The 21430-nt window shown below is 41.3% G+C and overlaps 1 protein-coding gene across 6 annotated transcripts in view; it reads right to left on the bottom strand.

Moving 5' to 3' along the window:
* Window positions 1-1196: 1196 nt before the first annotated feature.
* Window positions 1197-21430, bottom strand: part of LOC132540407 (zinc finger protein 501-like) — an 83594-nt gene continuing 63360 nt past the window's right edge. The window contains exons 1-3 of one of the 6 annotated variants that reach the window (XM_060198001.1): window positions 18083-19158; window positions 17063-17189; window positions 1197-5610 (exon numbers count right to left, since the gene is read on the bottom strand). In XM_060198001.1, the coding sequence (XP_060053984.1) occupies window positions 3972-5534 (1563 nt within the window). In that variant the 5' untranslated portion in view covers window positions 5535-5610; window positions 17063-17189; window positions 18083-19158 and the 3' untranslated portion in view covers window positions 1197-3971. Of the gene's footprint in view, window positions 5611-17062; window positions 17190-17282; window positions 17588-18082; window positions 19159-21430 lie in introns of those variants that run through there. The other 5 variants (XM_060198002.1, XM_060198003.1, XM_060198004.1 and 2 more) reach the window with 5 other exon arrangements.

Here is a 21430-nt window from a genome sequence, read left to right as displayed (position 1 = left end):
TCAAAGATTTGCATGCTAGACCAGAAACCATCAAATGCTTCAAAGAAAGCACTGTCAGAACCTGACCATCACACAAGAATAACATGCAGAGGATAAGTTTTACAAACAGTGGAGTGGTGCTGTGTTGTCTCGCCTTCCATCTATCCTTATCTTTCTCCTATTTATGATGGGGGGAGGGAGTCTGCTGGAGGCAGTGGAATTCCAGATACAAAGGCCCAGCAAAGCCATGGCAGGAAAGGTGGTAAGCTAGGAAAAAAGGGGGGGATGGGGGAGGAAGAAGAGAAAAATTAATTACTTAGTTTCAGAAAAATGGGAGCTTGAGGGGTTTATGCAAAGCAAATCAGAATGAAACAATGGATTTTATCACTCCTGTACAATACACATATAAAAAAATCACACATAGAAAAAAAAAAACACTAAAAATACAATGCTGATTGGCTAAAGAGCTAAGGCTGTAAAAGGAGAAAATAGTAGGGAAAGAGAGAAAAGAGTAGGAAAGGGCAAAGGATAGATAGCATAATGGTTATGCAAAGAGATTCTCATGCCTGAGGCTACAAAGTCCCAGATTCAAGCCCCTACACCATCAGCCAGAGCTAAGCAGTGCTCTGGTTTAAAAAAAATTAAAAAATGAGAGAAGAGTAGGATATATATTTAAAAAGGGTTGCGCAACTCAGATTCAAGGCCAGCCCACACATACAAAAAATTTTAGTGCTAAGGTCTCTCTCACTCTGTTTCTCCGGTTTATGTTTAAAAAATTACAATTGGCTGGCAAAAACTAAGTGGAATTAAGTCATAGTAGGCTGCACAAACAGACACCATTTTTGTCAGGTTTTTACAAATAGTTTATAGGAAAAAAAAATAATCCTGGTGACCATGTAGCAGCATTGTGAGTTATTACATAGAAAGGCTTAAGATCAGAAGAGAAAACACAAGTAGAACCTCAACTGGAATTGACATATTGCACCAAAGTAAAAGACTGTGTGTGTGTGGGGGGGGGGAATACAGGTCCAAAAAGAATGACAGAGGACCTAGTGGGGGGGTTGTATTGTTTTATGGAAAACTGAGAAATGTTATGCTCGTACAAACTATTGTATTTACCTTTAATGTAAAACATTAATTCACCAATAAAGAAAATTTTAAAAAGGCTTGTTTAAAGAATCTAAATTAATGCCAAAAGCTGATTAAATACATACTAATTCAAATTCACCAAAACGTCAATTTATTGGATTTCCAGAAAAGTCATGACACATTTTTGCCTAGAAAATATGCGTCATGGGGCCAAGCAGTGGTGCACCTGTTTAAACACACACATTTCAAATCACACAGACCCAGGTTCAAGCCCCTAATCCCCACCTATAGGAGGAAAGCTTCATGAGTGGTCAAGTCAGGCTGTGGGTGTCTCCTTTTTTTTTTTTTTTTAGATTCTATTTATTAATGAGAAAGAAGAGAAAGAACCAGACATCACTTGTACATGTGCTGCCAGGAATTGAATTTGGGATCTCATGTCAGAGTGCAATACTTATCCATTGCACCAACTCCCAGACCATGGTGTCTCCCTATCTACCCCCTCAATTTCTGTCTCTATCCAATAATATTTTTTAAAAAAGAAAATGTCATTAATTACCGAACAATCCAGTATTACATTTTTAAAAAAGTAAGCCTCCATAGACACATGCAAACACCAAGCCCCAATAGCTCTGGTGGTCTACTATAAATAGCAACTCCATTTAGAATTTCTCCATATATACCACCTTATATTTTGTCCATATTCATCAATGAAAATTAGGTACTATGAATCTGCCTAACAAAGGACATTTTTAAAACAACTCCACTAGTTAAGTGACAACAAACTAGTGATAATATACTGCCTTTCAAAATCTTGAAAAGTGTGAATATGAAAAATATATTTTTGGTGGTGCACCTGGTTGAGCACACATTACAGTGCTCAAGGACCCAGGTTTAAGCCCCCAGTCCCCACCTGCAGGGGGAAAGCTTCATAAGTGGTGAAGCAGGTCTGCAGGTCTCTTTCTCTCCCTATCTCCCCTACCCTCTCAATTTCTGGCTGTCTCTATCCAATAAAGATTAAAAAAAAAAAACTTGTTTTTTCCTTTTTGTTGCCCTTTTTATCATTGTTGTGGTTATTATTGATGTTGTTGCCAGATAAGACAGAGAGAAATGGAGAAAGAAGGGGAAGAAAGAGGGGGAGAGAAAGACACCTGCAGACCCGCTTCACCGCTTACAAAGCGACTGCCCTGCAGATAGGGAGTCTGGGCTTGAACTGGGATCCTTACTCTAGTCCTCAAGTTTCGTGCCATGTGCACTTAACCCGCTGCACTATAGCCCAACCCCCTGAAAAAGACTTTTTAAGTAAGTATATTTGGTGCAAAAATTCCATTATTTTAATCCTTTGAAGTCTATTAACAAAAGGATTAAGTATTTCACTTTACTGTGTAATAAACAAAACTAGTATCTAAGAAGTGCTACTACGGAGGCCGGGAGGTAGCATGGGGTTATGCACACATAGTGTGAAGCCTAAGTACCAGCATAACAATCCACTTTCAATCACCCAGCTTTCCATCTGTAGGGGTTGGGGGGTCAATTCACAAGTGGTGAAACAAGTCTACAGGTGTCTATCTTTCTCTCCTGGTCATCCCTCCTCTCTGTCCTATCCAACAATAACAAAGACAACAAAATAGAAAAAAAAGGGCCTCCAGGAACAGTGAATTCATAGTGCTCCAGTGATAACACTGGAGGCAAAAAAAAAAAAAAGTGCTATTACTATTTTCTCTTGGAAATTCTGATGCTCACTTGGGTGTTTTATATTTTTTTAAATATTTGTTCAATGATGAAACATCTGAATGCTTTTGTTTTTTTATTAATATTGGTTTACAAAATTATAACATTTTAGGACTAAAAAGTTTCATATCTATATATGATCCATCATATCCACAGTGCCGCCAGAGAACCCTCACCTCAAACTCCCATCCCAGTTCCTCTGATACCCACCAAGGCTTTTAGAGTCTGAGTCAGCTTGGTTGTTTTATTCTAAGCTAGTTTTGTCTTCCATTTCCTTACATAGTTCACTGAGCATAATCACTTGAGTTCTATCCATTTTCTCCCAAAAGATACAATGTCATCTTTTTAATGGCAGAGTGGCAATCCACAGATGATACATCCCAGTTTCTTTATCCAATCATCCCATGACAAAGCATTTAGGTTGGCTCCATAGTTTGGTTGTGAATAGTGCTGCTATTAACAAAAATGCGTAGGCATTCAAATTAGTGTTTTATTGTCCTTCTGGTAATGGTATAGCATTGATAAAGGAATTTTTTTTTTAATAACTCTTTTCCACAAGGGTTTTGCTAGTATATATTACTACCAACAAGGAACCAGTTCCTTTTGTCTTCAGATGCTTACCAAAGTTGGCTGAAATCTGCGGTTAGTCATTCTAATTAGTGTGAAGACTATCCCACTGTGATTTCAACTTACATTTCCCTAATAAAAAGTGATGTTAATTTTTTCCAAATGTCACACTGATATTGTATGTCTTTGGAGTACCGCCTTTGGAGTACTGTTAAAAGTGTGCAAAGTATCTTGCATACTTTTAACTGGGTTTTTTGTTTTTGATTGTATGATTTTTCTATATATTTTGAATGTCAACCACTTTTGAACATGCTATATGCAAATATCCTTTCCAAAATGCTAGTTTTTTTTTTTTAATTTCTGCTAGTTAACTTCAATGTGCAGAGAAGTCTTTTAGTGTGATTTTTTAGAATGAATCTGTTCTTTTTCTAAATACTTATTATGAGAGACCAGAACACTACTCAGTTTTGGCATATGTGGTGCCAAAAACTGAACTTGTGGCCTCAAGCATGCAAATACTATGCTCTACAATAGATATGTTTAGTTAAATTCCTTTTTTTTTTTAACCTTTAAATGTTCTTTGCACATTGGTGTTTTTTAACATCTGTTTAAAAAACAAAGGCTTTGTCATCTTCTTCACATTTAGGATATCTATCCATTACAGGCTCTGCAACAGTGAGTAAGGGTTGAGTTCCACTTAAAGGCTTTGCCACACTGGTTACACCATGCAGCTCTTCTCCAGTACAAATTACCTGGTGAACAAGTTTTGAGCTTGTCATAAAATTTTTATCACAATCTTTATATCTGTAGGGTATCTCACATGTATGAATTCTCCTATGTTGAGTAAGGCTTGAGCGCTGGTTAAAGGTTTTGCCACATTCTTCACATCTGTAAGGTTTCTCTCCGGTATGAATGATCTGATGTCGAGTAAGGCTTGAAGACTGTTTAAAGGTTTTACCACATTCTTCACATTTGTAAGGTGTCTCTCCAGTATGAACTCTTTGATGTTCAGTTAGGTTTGAGATTCGGCTAAAGGCTTTGCCACAGTCTTTACATTTGTATGGTTTTTCTCCAGAATGAAACTTCTGATGTTCACTAAGCTTTGAGGCCTGGCTAAAAGTTTTACCACATTCTTTACATCTGTAAGGTTTCCCTCCAATATGGACCCATTGATGTTCAGCATAATTTGAGGCCCGGCTAAAGGCTTTACCACATACTTTACATTTATAAGGCTTCTCTCCAGTATGAAACCGTTGATGTTCAGAAAAGTTTGAGGTCCGGCTAAAGGCTTTACCACACTCTTTACATTTATATGGTTTCTCTCCAGTATGAATTCTCTGATGTTCAATAAGCTTTGAGTTAGAGCTTAAGGCTTTACCACATTCTTTACATATGTGTGGTTTCTCTCCAGTATGAATTTTCTGGTGTCTAGTAAGGATTGAGCGCTGGTTAAAAGTTTTACCACATTCTTTACATTTGTAAGGTTTGTCTCCAGTATGAATTCTATAATGTTGAGTAAGTTTTGAGCCTTGATTAAAGGTCTTACCACAATCCTTACATTTATAAGGTTTCTCTCCAGTATGAATTCTACGATGTTCAGTCAGGCTTGATGAGTAATTAAAGGTTTTACCACATTCCTTACATTTGTACGGTTTGTCTCCAGTATGAATTCTATAATGTCGAGTAAGTTTTGAGTCCTCATTAAAGGTTTTACCACAATCCTTACATTGGAAAGTCTTCTCTTCTGTATGAATTATTTTATGTTTATTTAGATCTGACCACTCATTAAAGACTTTTCCACATACGTTGCATATAAATGCATCTTTCTCTAATTTAATTGTACCATGCTGAGAAAGTGTTGGAGACTGGTTAATAGCTTCACTACACTCCTTGCATTCATAAGGCTCCTCATCTCCAATATATATATTATGATGTATAATAAGGTCTAACATCTGATAAGAGATTTTTCCACATTTGTTACATTTGTAATATTTCTCAGGAAGCATAATTGACTTATAATGATGCTTTCCCCAAGATGTTTTATATCCTTTTTCTCTTTTGACAATAATATTATGGGTATTTATCACAGTTTGGACATCTTTACAGTATAAACTTTTCTGTCCATCACATTCTACGGGTTCTTCCATGTCTTTCAAGGCCACAGTTTCCATATCTTCTGAAAAGCACAACTGAGAATTAATCTTCTATACGTGAATGACACAAAGTCCTGGGTGTCATAAGATATATCTGAAAGATAACAAGTAAATTATTCCACTTAGTACACTCAAAGGGACATATGTTAAAATCCTATTATACCAAACCCATACTGCTTGGAGGATATTGGAAAGGGGATAAAATGCATCGGGACTACATTGGGGAGGGGATGAGATATGGAGATTGGGTGGTGGGAATTGTGTGGAGTTGTACCCCCCCATCCTATGATTTTGTTAATGTCTCCCTTCTTAAATAAATAAATTAGTGATGACTAAAGAAAAAAAAGACAGCATAATTCATACACATACTGTGCCTTTAGAGACCATCACAAAACTTGCCAAGATCAACTCTGCAAATGTCTGTCAATGACCACTTATTATTCAGAGGACATATAAGCCAGCAGAGCTCTGCAAGGCACCACTACCCCACACCAGATACAGAGACAGGGGAAGTCAGGGTGCACCAGTCTAAAGAATTCCCTGAAGGAACCTTGGGTCTAAAATGGGTCCATTTTTCATTTCAAGGCATTATTCCAGATTGACATAAGCATTTGGTAACTCAGCTATGCCCCAGAGAATGATCCTGTTATTCTTGACACTGTCCATCCTTGGTCATTCCCTAAAACTGAAGGATTTTAATTCAGGACTTAAACTGACAGAGTAAATGGGTGATTTATATTATATAAAAAAAAAAAGAAAGAAAGAAAAATGACAAGTCACTGGCATACTAGCCCAGGGATAAATTAACTCCTATATTTATTTCTAGTTTAATAATTATAGATAGAACCCCCTGGTAACACATTAAGATCAGTATTAGGCTTTCAAACAAGTTCGCCTATTATCTGAGGAGAAGCATGTTTATGAAAAGTGACTACTGACAGCAGCAAGATAACAACTTATTATGTAAAAGATAGCCTCTATATTACTACCACTGGATTTTCTCAACAACCTTGTGCAAAAAGCAAGTGTGATGTTGAACTTCAAGAATGAACAAAAGCTTTCAATAATAAATGCTGAATCAAATTTGCCTTTTAAAACTAAAACAAAACAAAACATAAAAAACACTTGGAAGCACAAATGTCTTTACTAAGTGTTTACTCCCTAGGAGTTCATTACCATCAGACTTCCTTACAAAAAAAAAAAGTTACTGTCTTCAAGTTAAAAGAAAATGGTGGCCTGGGAGGTGGCGCAGTGGTAAAGCTTTGGACTCTCAAGCATGAGGTTGCGAGTTCGATCCCCGGCAGCACATATGCCAGAGTGATGTCTGGCTCTTTCTCTCTCCTCCTATCTTTCTCATAAATAAATAAATAAAAATACTTTTAAAAAAAAGAAAAGAAAAAGAACTCTAGACAATATATATAATAAAATCATTAAAAGAGCTCTCCAAAAGGTGATAAACAAATGATGAATCATTTTAAGCTTAGTAATGCAGTACAAATAATTTACTTCTGGTACAGAAAAAAAAAAATTCTTTTTTAATCATATAACTGTGTCAATTGATACACAATATAAAATATAACTTGCTGTTGCTATCAACAAGTAAGAAGGGTAGTTTATAAGTCTTTATATTTTATTTTGTCACCAGGGTTATAGCTGGGGCTCAGTGCCTACATGACAAACCCACCACTTTCAGTTATCATACTTTTTCCTTAGAATTGTAAAGTCTTTCATAGGATTATCACTGTAATCATAAAGAATAAACCTGAGACAGACACACAAAAGCATATAAGGAAAAAAATAATTACTAAAACTTATAATAGCTGAAAATAGGTCATCTGACCAGATAGTTTACCTAGGAAGGCACAATGCACACAAACCAAATTTGAGCCTGGCCCCCACCACACAAGGTGAAGTATCAGTTCTACAGTATCTTTCCCTTTCTCCCTCTGTTCCTTCAACTCAATCTTTTTTTACATGAAAAACTCCAGGGGGTGCAGATAGATAGCATAATAGTTATGCAAAGAGACTCTCATGGCTGAGGCTCCAAAGTCACAGGTTCAATCACAGCAACACTATAAACCAGAGCTGAGCAGTGCTCTGTGGAAAAAAAAAAAAAAAAAAAAAGAAACCTCCAGCAGGAAATTAAAAAAATAAAATTCACACAAGATAATCAAAGTCCCTATAACATACATCAAAAACCCTGGAAAGAAATAGACTTAGGTTGTCAGAGATAGTCAAGGTGCAACTTTCTTCAGTCATCCTAAATCCGGATTCATTCAACACCAGCTATATCCACCATGCTGCCAAAGTTGGACCCCTATGAGATCAAAGTTCATATACCTGAGGTGCACTGGTGGGGAAGATGGTGCCACTTCTGTCCTGGTCCCCAAGACTGGACTGCTCAGTCTGTCTCCAAAAAAGTTGGTGATAATATTACCAAGACTACCAGTGTTTGGAAGGGTCTGAAGATTACAATGAAATGAACCATCCAGAACAAGCCATGGCTGAGGCGGAGCCTTCTGTCTCTGCTCTCATCATTAAAGCCCTCAAGGGACCACCAAGAGACAGAGAGAAGCAAAAAAACATTAAGCACAGTGGAAACACCACTTTTAATGAAACTGTCAGTTGTCCAATAAATGAGGCACTGATCTTTAGGTAGAGAACTCTCTAGGACTATCAAAGAAATTCTGGGGACTGCTAAGTTTGTGGGTTACTATGTTGATGACTACTACTCTCATGATATCATAGGTGACATCAACAATGGTGCTGCTGAATGTTCAGCTAGTTAAGAATTCTAAAGTAGGGAGTCGGGCGGTGGCACAGCGGGTTAAGCGCATGTGGTGCAAAGCGCAAGGACCGGCTTAAGGATCCCGGTTCCAGCCGGCTCCCCACCTGCAAGGGAGTCGCTTCACAAGCCATGAAGCAGGTCTGTAAGTGTCTGTCTTTCGCTCCCCCTCTGTCTTCCCCTCCTCTCTCCATTTCTCTGTCCTAGCCAACAACGACATCAATAACAACAACAAAAGAAAACCAATAAGGGCAACAAAAGGGAAAATAAATATTTTTAAAAAATTAAAAAAAAAAAGAATTCTAAAGTAAGATGCTTCGATAGAAGATTGAGTGGCCCGGGTGGTCGTGCAGTGGATAAAGCTTTGGACTCTCAAGCATGAGGTCCTGAGTTTGATCCCCGGCAGCACATGTATCAGAGTAATGTCTGGTTCTTTCTCTCTCTCCTCCTATCTTTCTCACTAATAAATAAACAAAATAAAATAAAAATCTACTAATTCTTTTAAAAATATATTATTTGACGGTGGAAAAAAAAAAGAAATAGGCTTGGGTCACAGATAAACTACAAAAAGCGCAGTCCAACATACAAATGATGAAGACAGAGAGACTTAAGCAACAAATATAGAGAATATCTCCCCAGCTACTGCCACTCAGTCCAATTTCTGTTACCTGGCCTGGTTCCACTTCTATTTCAACTGTGTATCCAAATTTTACAATAGAGGGAAATCGGAAACAAAACATTTAAAACAGGCAAGGAATGGTAGGGCAGCCTTACAGAAAATATTGGCTCTTTGGAAAAAGTCAGAATGAAACTCAAGTTTCCTTAGCAACAAATCATGGATGAGAAGCCCAACAAAACATTCCATTTACTGCCAAACTTCCTGCCAGAATCTGTTTTCTCACTAGTTTGCATTACACCTAACACCTCACTTTTTGGGTTTGGAGGAACCCTGGAGCTACAATCTCAATCAAGTACATTTGTGACTCTGATCCCAAGCTCACTGTCCAGTTCTACTCAAAGGAAGACACACCTGGCCTTGGTTTTCATGGAGATAAAACTTGATCAGCACCTAGTGCTGGGAGTAAAGTCCTCATTTTAACATGTACAAGGAAGCAGGTTCAAGCCCCAGACACCACATGGGAACACCATGCCAAGGGAAGCTTCACAAGCAGTGGAGCAGTACTGTGGTTATCTTTCCTTCTCTATCTAATTTTTTTTTAGATTAGTTACAAATAAGAGTATGCCAGGAAAGATAGAATTATCAAGGCATGAAGAAGCCCCATGAAAACCCTGAAAAAAAAAAATTAAAATAAAGACAGCACAAATAAAATCACGTACAATGAATATTGGACTAGGACTAGGACATCAATGCAAAGAAAACTCCTAAATGCAACAAGATTTCAAAGCTATGCTCTTAGTGATCTCATTGAAATAAAAAGATTTATGGAAGAAAACATCAAGAAAATATTCAGTGAAAGCATGACTGAAGCCATAATAGAAACCAGAGAGATAAGGAAGACAGTAATGGACAGTGGGAAATCTGGCTGAATGAAGAATATGCAAGAACATAGGTTCAAGCCTTTGGTCCCCACCTGCAGAGGGAAGTTATACTAATGGTGAAGCAGTGCTGCAAATGTCTCTCTCTCTCTCTCTCCCTATCTCCCTTTCCTACCTCAATGTCTGTCATATCAAATAAAAAATGTATTAAAAAAAGAACAGTCACCTTTAAAAATAAAATTTGTTGGCATGTAATTAGTTGCCATTGCATCTTAGTTATTTATAAGACATTATTTATAATTCTTTCATTTCTTATTTCAGTTCAGTCTTCAGTCTTTTTTTTTTTTTTTTTTTTTGCCACCAGGATTACCACTAGGGCCCTAGTGCTTGCATTACAAAATTACAAATCCAGTGCTCCAGCTAGCCATTTTTTTCTCCCCTCACCCCATCTTTTCTTTTTATTATTAGACAGGACAGAGAGAAATTGAGGGGGTGGTGACAGAGAAGGAAAGCAAAAGAGAGAGGAAATGATAAAGAGGGAAAGAGTGAGGTACCTGGCAACCTGTTCACCACTCAGGAATTTGTTTATTTTACTTTATTTTATTTTATTTTATTTTATTTTATTTTTGTCATCACCAGGGTTACTACTGGGGCTTTAGGACTACCAGTATTTCTACCTCTCCCAGCAGCCTTCCCCCTGCCCCTAAAGTTTTCATTTTGATAAGATGGTGAGTCTTGGAGAGACAGACAAAGAAAAGGAGAGATACCTATAGCATTGCTCATGAAACTTGCCCCATACAGTAAGATGGGAGCCAGGGGCTTGAACCTAGATACTAACACATGGTAACTTAGGTACTCTACTGAGTATATCACCACTCTTACTGATTTTTACTAATGAGAGAACTAGAGCATCACTCTACCATTACACAGCTGGGGATAGAACTTGAGATCTCATACTTGCTTGGAAGTTCAGTACCCTACCTACTATACCACTTCCCAGGCCAGATTCTCTCTTTTTAAAAAAGTGTGCTGCTGGGGGGTTGGCAGTAGTGCACCTGCTTAAGCAGACACATTACAGTGCACAAGGACCCAGGTTCAAGCCCTGGGTTCCCACCTGCAGTGGGAAGGCTTCACAAGTGGTAAAGCAGGGCTTCAGGTGTCTCTCTGTCTCTTCCCCTTTCTTTCTCTCCCTCCCCTCTCAATTCTGTCTCTATCTAATAATAAGATTTTTAAAAAGTGTGCTGCTCTCTGCTTCCCCAGAGACCCACCCTACTAGGGAAAGAGAGAGGCAGACTGGGAGTATGGACCAACCAGTCAACATCCATGTTCAGCGGGGAAGCAGTTACAGAAGCCAGACCTTCCACCTTCTGCAACCCACAACCCTGGGTCCATGCTCCCAGAGGGACAGAGAATGGGAAAGCTATCAGGGGAGGGGATGGGATATGGAGACTGGGTGGTGGGAATTGTGTGGAGTTGTACCCCTCCTATCCTATGGTTTTGTTAATTTATCCTTTCTTAAATAAAAAATAAATTAAAAGAAAAAGTGTGCTGCTATGGATAGAATTCAGGGCCTCATACATGTAATTCATGGTCTGTACTGCTGATCCAGCTGAAATAACCAATCTTTTTTGGGAGAAAAACAACATTAACCACCCATGGATGTAATTCCAGTTAAACAAATTATATAAATTAAGCTTCATGAACAATGAAGCAGGTCTTCAGGTTGTCTCTGTCTCTCTCTTCCCTCTCAATTTATGGCTGTCTCTATCTAATAAATAAATAAACATAATAAAAAAAATTTAAGAACTTTTTTGCCTCCAGGGTTATGGCTGAAGCTTGGTGCCTACACTATAAATCTACTTCTCCTGAAGGTCCTCTTTTTTTTTTTCCTTCCATTTTATTGGATAAGACAAAGAGAAATTGAGAGGGAGCAGGAGAGAAAGAGAAGGGGAAAGAAAGACACCGTCGGGCAGTAGCGCAGTGGCTTAAGCGCACATGGCAAAAAGTGCAAGGACCAGCGTAAGGATCCCGGTTTGAGCCCCCAACTCCCCACCTGCAGGGGATTCGCTTCACAGGCAGTGAAGCAGGCCTGCAGGTGTCTGTCTTTCTCTCCCCCTCCTCTCTCCATTTCTCTCTGTCCTATCCAACAACAACAACAACAAAAACAAATAAAGTAGATCCTTGAAAAGGGTCCTTGCGCTTCATACTGTGTGCACTTAAGCTGATGTGCTACTACCCAGCCCCCTCAAAAAAAAAACTTTTTAAATAGGGAAGTGAAAGATAACTACTAGATGTTTTGTCTCATGTGTGAAATATAAGGAACTGAACTTACCAAAAAAAAAAAAAAAAAAGGCTAAACTGTATCTAAGATTTTGTAAGGATGGTGGTTATCATGACATGGTGAGGGGGTCAGAAAACTTTGAGAATGGGTGCAATATGGAACTATACTCCTGCAGTCTTATAAATCATTAAATCACTAATTTTTAAAAAAAAGAACAAAAATTTGTTTTTATGATCAGTTTTCAGTTGTGTTACATTCTATGTTAGAGCAGAAAGATACTCAAATATAAGCTACATATACGATTCCAATTTTACTTTTCTGAAATTAAAAAGGAGTTTCTAGGTTAAATGTGGATGTTTCTCAGTAAATGTCTAAGATCCTTAAGAATAAATGGGAAAATATTAACATTATAATTGATGCACCTGACAGAGATGTACCAAGTGAATGATGTAAACACCAGCTATATATAGTCAGACATATAGATGGTAATGCTTGATATACATAAGAACACATCACACAACTGTGATATTGTGGCAAAAGTAAACGAAACTATGAACCTAATTATGAAAAAACTATGTTGTGGAAATTTCAAGTCACCTATACATATCATGGTGTGAAATATTGTTTTTTCCTAATTTATTTATTTTAGATAGAGAGGATAAAGAGAGGGAGAGATAAGAGAAAAAAAAAAAGCACTGCCCAGCTCTGACTTATGGTACTTCTGAGGATTGTGCTAATTCTGAGGATGGTACCTCAGAGTCTTAGGCATTAAAGTCTTTTTTGCATAACCATTATGTTATCTCCCCAGCCTATTCATTTTATTTTAAATAATTGAGTCTTTACCATTAATACAGAACTTTTGAGAATTCTGGGCCATAGAGTCATCTTGCTTATGTATCCATTCTCTTACTGCTAGTCTATATAATAGAGTTGATGAAGAATCTATATGGGATATAACCATGAAACAACTTCCTGGTTCACCGACATACCAGCACTAACCCATGATCGTTATCAGGAATATGGGTTCAACACCTTCCCCTTAATCTGTGAGAAAGGGAGCATTTTCAGCCATTTCAGGACATTACTCAGTATCTGAATTCTTCCCCCCACATAAAAAGCCTGCATTAAGAGAATGTAAAGAGGGGGTCAGGCGGTAGCACAGGGGGTTAAGCGCATGTGGCGCAAAGCCCAAGGACCGGCGTAAGAATACCAGTTCGAGCCCCTGGCTCCCCACCTGCAGGGGGAGTCGCTTCACAGGCAGTGAAGCAGGTCTGCAGGTGTCTTGTCTTCCTCTCCTCTCTCCATTTCTCTCTGTCCTATCCAACAACAACGATATCAATAACGATAATAATAACCACAACAATAGTAAAACAACCAGGGTAACAAAAAGGGAAAAAAAATGGCCTCCAGAAGCAGTGGATTCATGGTGCAGGCACTGAGACCCAACAATAACCCTGGAGGCAAAATAAATAAATAAATAAATAAATAAAGAGAGAGAATGTAAAGAAACCTTAGAGGGGGCTGGTGCACCCAGTAGAATAAGCATGTGACCTGGTTCAAATCACTGGTCCCCAACTGCAGGGGGGTAAAGTTTGATTAGCAGTAAAGCGGTGCTGTAAGTGTTCTTCTCCCTCTCTGTCACTGCCTCCTCTTCCAGTTTCTGTCTCTATGAAGAGGAGGAGGAAGAAAAATAAGGCAGCTCATATATAGAAAAAAGTTATTTTCAAAAACTTTTTAAGAAGTCAAGTCATGTTCTACAACAAATAATATTCATCACCTTAACAACTGGGAAAAAGTCAGAAAAAATGGGGGGGGGGGAGACTACAAAAGCTGGAAAAGGGCAAGAGGCTGGCTCACTAAATGATGGCCTTTTGGGCCAATACTAGGCCACCCCATTACCTGGGGACTTAGTCAGGGAATTCTTGGATTCTCACATATACATAATGGACCTCTAGTAGTTGCTTCTCTCCACCATCACTGGTCACTTCTATCAGAAACATTATCATAAAGCCTGTGTGGGCTTCTCCAGAACCTTACCTGGGTCATCACCCTGCAACTCAAGGAAAAATGGTTCTGAAATGAGTGTAGCCTAGAATGTTCCCAGCTGTGATCATAGACCATGAGCTCAGACTGACAGGGACTTGGGAGGTTATACAGGTTCCTGTGCTAAATATGAATTTATGTGGGTCCTAAATCTGATCAATAAGGTAAACAGTTAATTGTACTATATATTTTTTTCAAGTTTGGGGGTTACTCTCTGCTCTAATCCAGCTTTCTATTCCTATTATCAACTCTAACACTATCCTCCCAGACAATATTTTTAGTCCACCTTCATGTTAGCTATCAGGCTCAAGCAAAAAACTGCTGAAGTCATGGGCAGGAATACCTAAAATAGACTTCCCTAGGAATACCTAAAATAGACTTCCTTACTTCTTTCCACCAAGACCCCTATTCTCATCTGCTCTACTCCTACTTCTTGGTTCCTATATTAAACATTTTGTCCTTTATATCATACTGTATTTCTGCTACCATGTTACAGATCCTACTATGATTCCATCCTGACTTCCCTGGGCAGATGACCTCACCAATGTGTCCTGGAACCTCCTCTCCAGAGCCCAACCCCACTGGGGAAAGAAGACAGAAATAGTCTGGGGATATGGATAAACTTGCCAATGCCCATGTCCAGAGGAGAAACAATTACAGATGTCAGAATTTCCACCTTCTGCAACCCAGAAAGAATTTTGGTCCATATTCCCAGAGGGGGAGAAATGTTAGGTTAAGATGAGTGGCAGGATGGGGGGGGGGGGGGTTCGGGCTGTAGCACAGCGGGTTAGGCGCACTTGGCACGAAGTACAAGGATCCGTGTAAGGATCCCAGTTCGAACCCCCGGCTCCCCACCTGCAAGGGAGTCGCTTCACAAGCGGTGAAGCAGGTCTGCAGGTGTCTATCTTTCTCTCCCCCTCTCTGTCTTCTCCTCCTCTCTCCATTTCTCTCTGTCCTATCCAACAACGAAAGACATCAACAAAAACAATAATAATAACTACAACAATAAAATAAGGGCAACAAAAGGGAATAAATAAAAAAAATTAAAAGATGAGTAGAGGGCTCTGAACCCCAATTCAATCAGGACCCTGAGAGAAAAGAGAAAAAAAAAGAAAGACACTTAGAAGTAGTAAGAGGTATAGGCGTGACTTAGGAAGAGAAGGCAGGTCCACAAAAAGAAAAAAAAAAGGGGGGGGACAAATACATAAACAAACATAGATAGATAGTTATAGAAGTAATAGCCACTATGCAGCTATTAAGAACAATGAACCCACCTTCTCTGACCCATCCTGGATGGATATAGAAGAGATTATGTTAACTGAGCTAAGTCAGAAAGATAAAGATGAGTATGGGATGATCCCACTCATCAACAGAAGTTGAGAAAGAAGAACAGAAAGGGAAACTAGAAGCAGGATCTGACTAAATTGAGTAGGGCACCAAAGTAAAAACCCTGTGGTGAGGGGGAGGGTAGACATGTGGCTTGGGGGGGGATGGGAAAGTCTTTTGGTGGTGGGAATGCTGTTTATGTACACTCCTATTAAACTGTAGTCATATAAATCACTACTTAATTACTTTTAGAGGGGAAAAATTGTATGTCTCGAACTTTTTAAAACACAGACTGAATCTTTTTAATACACAGGGTGAGTTTTTGATATGTTGACTCTCAAAAGCCTAGACCAGGTAGAACAGAAGCAACCGGTGGCACAGCTATTTACAAGATGCTGAGTATTATACAGCAAACCCTAACAAAGGGACCTCTCAAAGTTAACCCAATTACCAAATAATGTGATGATAATAATAACTATCCATTGTCTTCTTGAACCCTAAGACAGCAAGAACCTCACATTTCCAATATACAGCCTATATTTCCCCCAGTCCTATAACCTTAGGGTGGGGCGAACTTTCCTGCATGCTTCTCTCAATTCATATCAAATAATATTGCATCCGCCGATCCCAACCTGATCAACGCAACAAGTGCCACCTCAGCATGTTTCACTTCAGACTGTGTCCAGAGACTTCAGGTGTGGAAAGACAGCCCTTCAGCTTCATCACTCAGGTGAGACCTTTCCTTTCATAGTATTTTCTAATTCCATTCCAGGTGGTTCACTTCCTAACAAAGTCCCAAAACCTAGATATAGACCAGGTTCCCTGAGATAGAGCATATGTTCGCACGTATCCATAAACTAGGGCAAAATATATACCTGAAAGCAGAAGTACACAATAGTCAGCAGTGAGTACCCCCCAATACTTCATCTGCACTATTCCTGCCTTCAGGTCCATAATGGTTCAACAATTTGTTTGGCTTTGTATGTTAACTCTCTTTTCAGCCACCAGGTTCCAGATGCCAGCAAGATGCTGACCAGACTTCCCTGGACAGACAGCCCCACCAATGTGTCCTGGAGCTCTGCTTCCCCAGAGCCCCACCCCACTAGGGAAAGAGAGAGGCAGGCTGGGAGTATGGATCGACCAGTCAATGCTCATGTTCAGCAGGGAAACAATTACAGAAGCCAGACCTTCCACCTTCTGCAACCCACAACGACCCTAGGTCCATACTCCCAGAGGGCTGGAGAATGGGAAAGCTATCAGGGGAGGGGATGGGATATAGAGATCTGGTGTTGGGAACTGTGTGGAGTTGTATCCCTCCTATCCTACGGTTTTGTTAATGTCTCCTTTAAATAAGTAATAGCCAACCCATATCTATGATCTTGGGAGAACTGCAGTTTCCAATGGAGGGAGCGGGAAAGTGGAACTCTGGTGGTGGAAAAGTTGTAGAATTATGCCCGTTATCTTATAATTTGGTAAATATTAAGTCACTAGTAAAATTTTTAAAAAAGGAAGTGAAATCATGGGTAAGATGACAACATAAGTAGAAAATTAGCACATGCAATATCTGAATGCATGTCATTTAAGGAAGACACCAGTCTGGGACAGGACACTTACCTTAAAAAATGCCAATTCTTCCTACTCCTCTAACTTCTTTTTTAGGTAAGATTATGTGAAGTTACAGCTGGCTCATGAGACTCTGCCTTTACATGCACCAATGAGGCCTCTTCACTTGGTAACTCACCTACAGGCACAAGGCAGAAAAGCACAAAACGTTCAACTTCCCAGTCTTTTTAATGTTTAATGCTTATGAAGGACTTCAGGAACAATAACCTACAACATGGAGACCAAATCCTGAGTTTCTCCTTCCTGTCTTCAGGGAACATACCAATCCATAAACTCTGCAGGAGCAAGGATCAATGTTGGCTGCACTGACTTGCCCCTTCGAGAGCCCTGTAGAGCAGATCCTGTAATCTCCCCTCGGACCAAAGCCTGGACTCCATTACATAGTCTAGGAACCTTCCTATTTTACTCAAGTTACTCCTTAAAACTGTCTAGAGCAGTGAATCAAAACTAATTTTCACGACCTGAAGAAGAGGAGACTGGAGATGATCTTAGAATTTCACTGCGAAGCTAATAGAAACCTACACAGCTAAGCCTTGTTTCTCAAGCTTTGATGTGCACGCAGATCATCAGCTGTTCTGGACCCACTCTCAACAATGGTAGTCTGAGGGCTGGGGAAACAGCATAATGGTTATGCAAAAGTAGTGGCTTGGAGGGGGCCCAGGCTTGAGCTGATGCTGCTCCCTCAGCACCCAGGGCCAGACACCATGCTGGGAGCTCAAGTACAAAATCCCCCAGACAGGCCCACAATGGATGTTTCCAAACCTTCACTCCAGTGAGACAAAGACCCCAACCCGTGTAATGAGAAGCCAGAGAACCACCAGTGATGAAGGACAACGTGCGCAACGGGGACTGTAGGGCACTTTCACGCCTTGATGCAAGTGGAATCTCTCTGTCTTGCTATTTGTCTTGAAATAACCAACTTCTACGAAGCACTGAAAACGCCCAGCTTTCTGAGTTCTCATCTCACAGCACCCCAGTGCTACACCTCCGCATCCCGACTGACTGACTCACCAGGGCCCACGGACACTCTCCCTTCTCCTGCCCCTCCCTGCACGGTGTGCTGCGGCCTGTGTCCCCCCAGCAGCCCCACCCAGACGGGGCGTCCCGGGGACACCTGTCCAGCTGCCCCTTCCTACAGGACGCCGCGGCGGGGGAGGCTGGAGGAGCCGGGACCCGCGTCCGCTCAGTCCCGGGGGGCGTGGGGCAGCCAGACCCACAGACTCGGGCTGCTGCAGGCGCCTCACGGGGACCCCCCCCCCGGGACGCGCGGCCCCCATCTGACCTCGTATCAAACCCAGTGACGTGAGTCCAGACTCGGGGACCCCTCCCGGAGGGGACAGCAGGGGGACCCCCCCCCGAGGCCCGACAGAAACTCGCGTCTGGAGCCCACGACTACCCCGCCCCCCGTGACCCGCGGCCAAAGGCAGAGAAGGGGGCCGGGGCTCCCGGGGCTGAGAAGGGGGCTCGAGGGGGACGCGGAGGAGGACGGGAAGAGCGACCCCGAGGCTTCCGCGGCCGGGCACTGCCAGCGTCTTCAGGCCGGTCTGAACCGGCTCCTCCCGGCTCCGGCCCTGAGAGCTGCACTTGCCGTCCTCCGCCGGCTGCGGAGCAGCGCCGTGCTCCTGGCCCTGAACACCGCAGCGAGCCCTGCCCCGGGGTCCTGGGCTCCGGGCTCCGGGCTCCGGACTCCGAGCTACAGGCCCTGCACCGTCCTCTCAGAGTCCCGAGTCACCGCGAGAAGAAAGAGCAGATCCCTTCCGAGCTGGTTGCGCCGGGAAGACAGGCCCAGCTAGGGTTCCACGCAGATTGCGAGCACCGCCCATCGGCGGCTCCAGCTTAGATTCTGACTGGATAAGGTGTCTGTCCCCTACCTCTCGCAGGAGCTGATTGGATAGTCCTCCGAGACCCGCTGATGCTAAACCCGTTTGCACGTCGCACGTCACCCTTAAAGAGCCAGAGCCAGAGCCAGAGCCAGAAATAAGCAATGCTAGTGCGCAAGCGTCACCATGGTGGCAGCTTTTTCTTTTCTTTTCTTTTCTTTTTTTCTTCTCTGTCGGTCCCTTCCCCCTAAAAAAAAGCCCAATGTCACTGCAGTTTCCAATGGAGGGAATGGGGACACAAAACTCTGGTTGTGGGATCGGTGTGGAATTGTACCCCTGTTATTTTGTAATTTTGCAAATCACTAAATAATAATAATAAACCAAAAAAAAAAAAAACTTAGAAAAAAAAAGACCTAGTACTTGGGCCACGGGAGCAAGCAGTGGGCAGGGAGAAGGTAGACAGAAAGCCAGAAGGAGAAGGTTAAGACCCCACCCACGGGGACAGGACTTAAATACATATATAAATTATACATGTAGGAGGAGATTTATACACGAGTACCCAAAGACTGACCCCCTTGATCTCATAATCTGTTAAGAGATCTGCGGGGTCAGAGACTGAGTTGGACAGGGTCTAATCAACTGTCTTGCCTAGTCCTGCATCTTCCTTCTCTTTTGTGCCTTCAGGAAGTACATTTTGGCTGCTGTGGGACAGAGTCCTGGGACCTCCGTCTGTGGAGGCTCCCCAGGAGTAAAACTGCCCCCAAGCCTTGTCGCTCAGCTTCTATTGAAATATGAACTTTCGCTGCTTTGTTCTCTCCTAGTCTAATAGAGAAGCCAATGAATTATTAATACTCTGGCAGGGGTCAGAGAGCTGAGTGTTGAATTGTCTGCAAGTGTCCCCACCTCTCTAGATGCTGACAGCTTTTGTCTTAGGCAAAGCCAGAGCAGAGGTTCAGAGACACTGAGGCTTAGAGCAGAGCGAAGACACTTCCTGGGTGGGGTGGAGTGTCCTTACAAAAGGCTTCCTGAATTCAGAGCCCTGTATACCTGGGGAACATGATGTGGGGGTTCATGTCCAGAATATGCTGACCAGAATATGTTTGGGACCAAGGTGGCAGGTGTGATTCTGGCTCTGCCACAGGTGAATGGTACCTGCTGAGGTGTGTTGGGTGTTGTCCCAAGGAGGAGCCCCACATTCCAACCACAAACTCCCCAGGTGAAGCTGCCCCAGTAAGATTGTCTCAGGATTGCTGGTCCAAACCCTATGCTTCTTTTCCACATCCAAAAATTCCCAGGGGAGGAGTATTGGAGCTGGTGCTGCTTGGTGCTAACATCCTTGGAGGTTGCCTGGGACATGTTTCTGTAATAGAGACAGTCACCAAGAAGCTGTGTGAAACCTGGCCAACCTCTCTTCTCTCTGGGCTCTGAATGTTTAGAGGGGATTAGAGGGAGGCCTCATTTATGCTAGAGGCAGTGTGGCTGGAAGACTAAGAACACAAATGGGAGGTCAGTCTGCCCTTTCAATCCTGGCTTTAATTTTTAGCTTTATATTATATTAGAGTAACTGACAAGGTCATGTTTCCCTTAATACATGTTGGAATCACACTACAGTCATTTGAAAAAATAGGATTGTATTGGAAATTGCAACAATCTTTCACTGATTTAGTTAGAAAAGATATTTACAGTACTTTTCTACCCAAAAGCACAGTATTTATTCAAGTCTTCTTTAATCTTTTACTCTAAATGTAATTCCCTAACTTTATACAAATAAGGTGCCTTGTATTTTTTTCTAGATATATTATTTACTGCTACTATGAGCAAGTGCCTTTTTGGCATATTATTGCTGAACATAGGCAAGCTATACATTGGTATATTTACATGGAACATTTATGGTGCTACTCCACTGAAATATAAACTTCTAGAGACATTAAGCTGAACCTGATTTCACTATTGACTATTCTTCCAACTCTGTATTCTGTGTCTCTTCTCATCTCTCTGTCCTCTGTACTGACTGATTTTTTCTCATTTCAACAATACCCTAAGTTCTGGACAGTCTGTTCTGTAGCCCAGACAACTTGCACAGGTTCCACTGCTCCTGGTGGAATCTTTAAATTATTTTTTAATTTTTTATTATCTTCATTTATTTATTTGATATAATCAGCCAGAAATCAAGAGAGAAGGGGGAGATAGAGAAGAAGAAAGACAGAGAGACATCGGCAACCCTGCTTCACCACTTGCAAAGTTTTCTCTCTACAAGTGGGGACCAGGGGCTCAAAACCGGGTCCTTGTGTATTCTAACATGTGCACTCAACCAGGGGTGCCACCACCTGGTCCCTTAAAATTGTTTTTGATAGAGGACGAGAGACAGAGAAAGAGAGGGAAGACATTCTATTTGTGAAGCTTCACCTTTTACATGGTGCTCTCACATGCTGAGAAGGGGCTCAAACCATAGTCCTCACACATAGTAAGGAGTACCACCAGATGAGCTATTTCCCAGTCCCTGGCACCTAAAATCTTGTTAATGAGAGGGAGAGAGAAG

The sequence above is a fragment of the Erinaceus europaeus genome, chromosome 9 (assembly GCF_950295315.1).
Source record: "Erinaceus europaeus chromosome 9, mEriEur2.1, whole genome shotgun sequence".
Lineage (NCBI taxonomy): Eukaryota > Metazoa > Chordata > Mammalia > Eulipotyphla > Erinaceidae > Erinaceus > Erinaceus europaeus.
The sequence above is the reverse complement of the archived record's forward strand: the minus strand, read 5'-3'. Positions and strand labels throughout refer to the sequence as shown.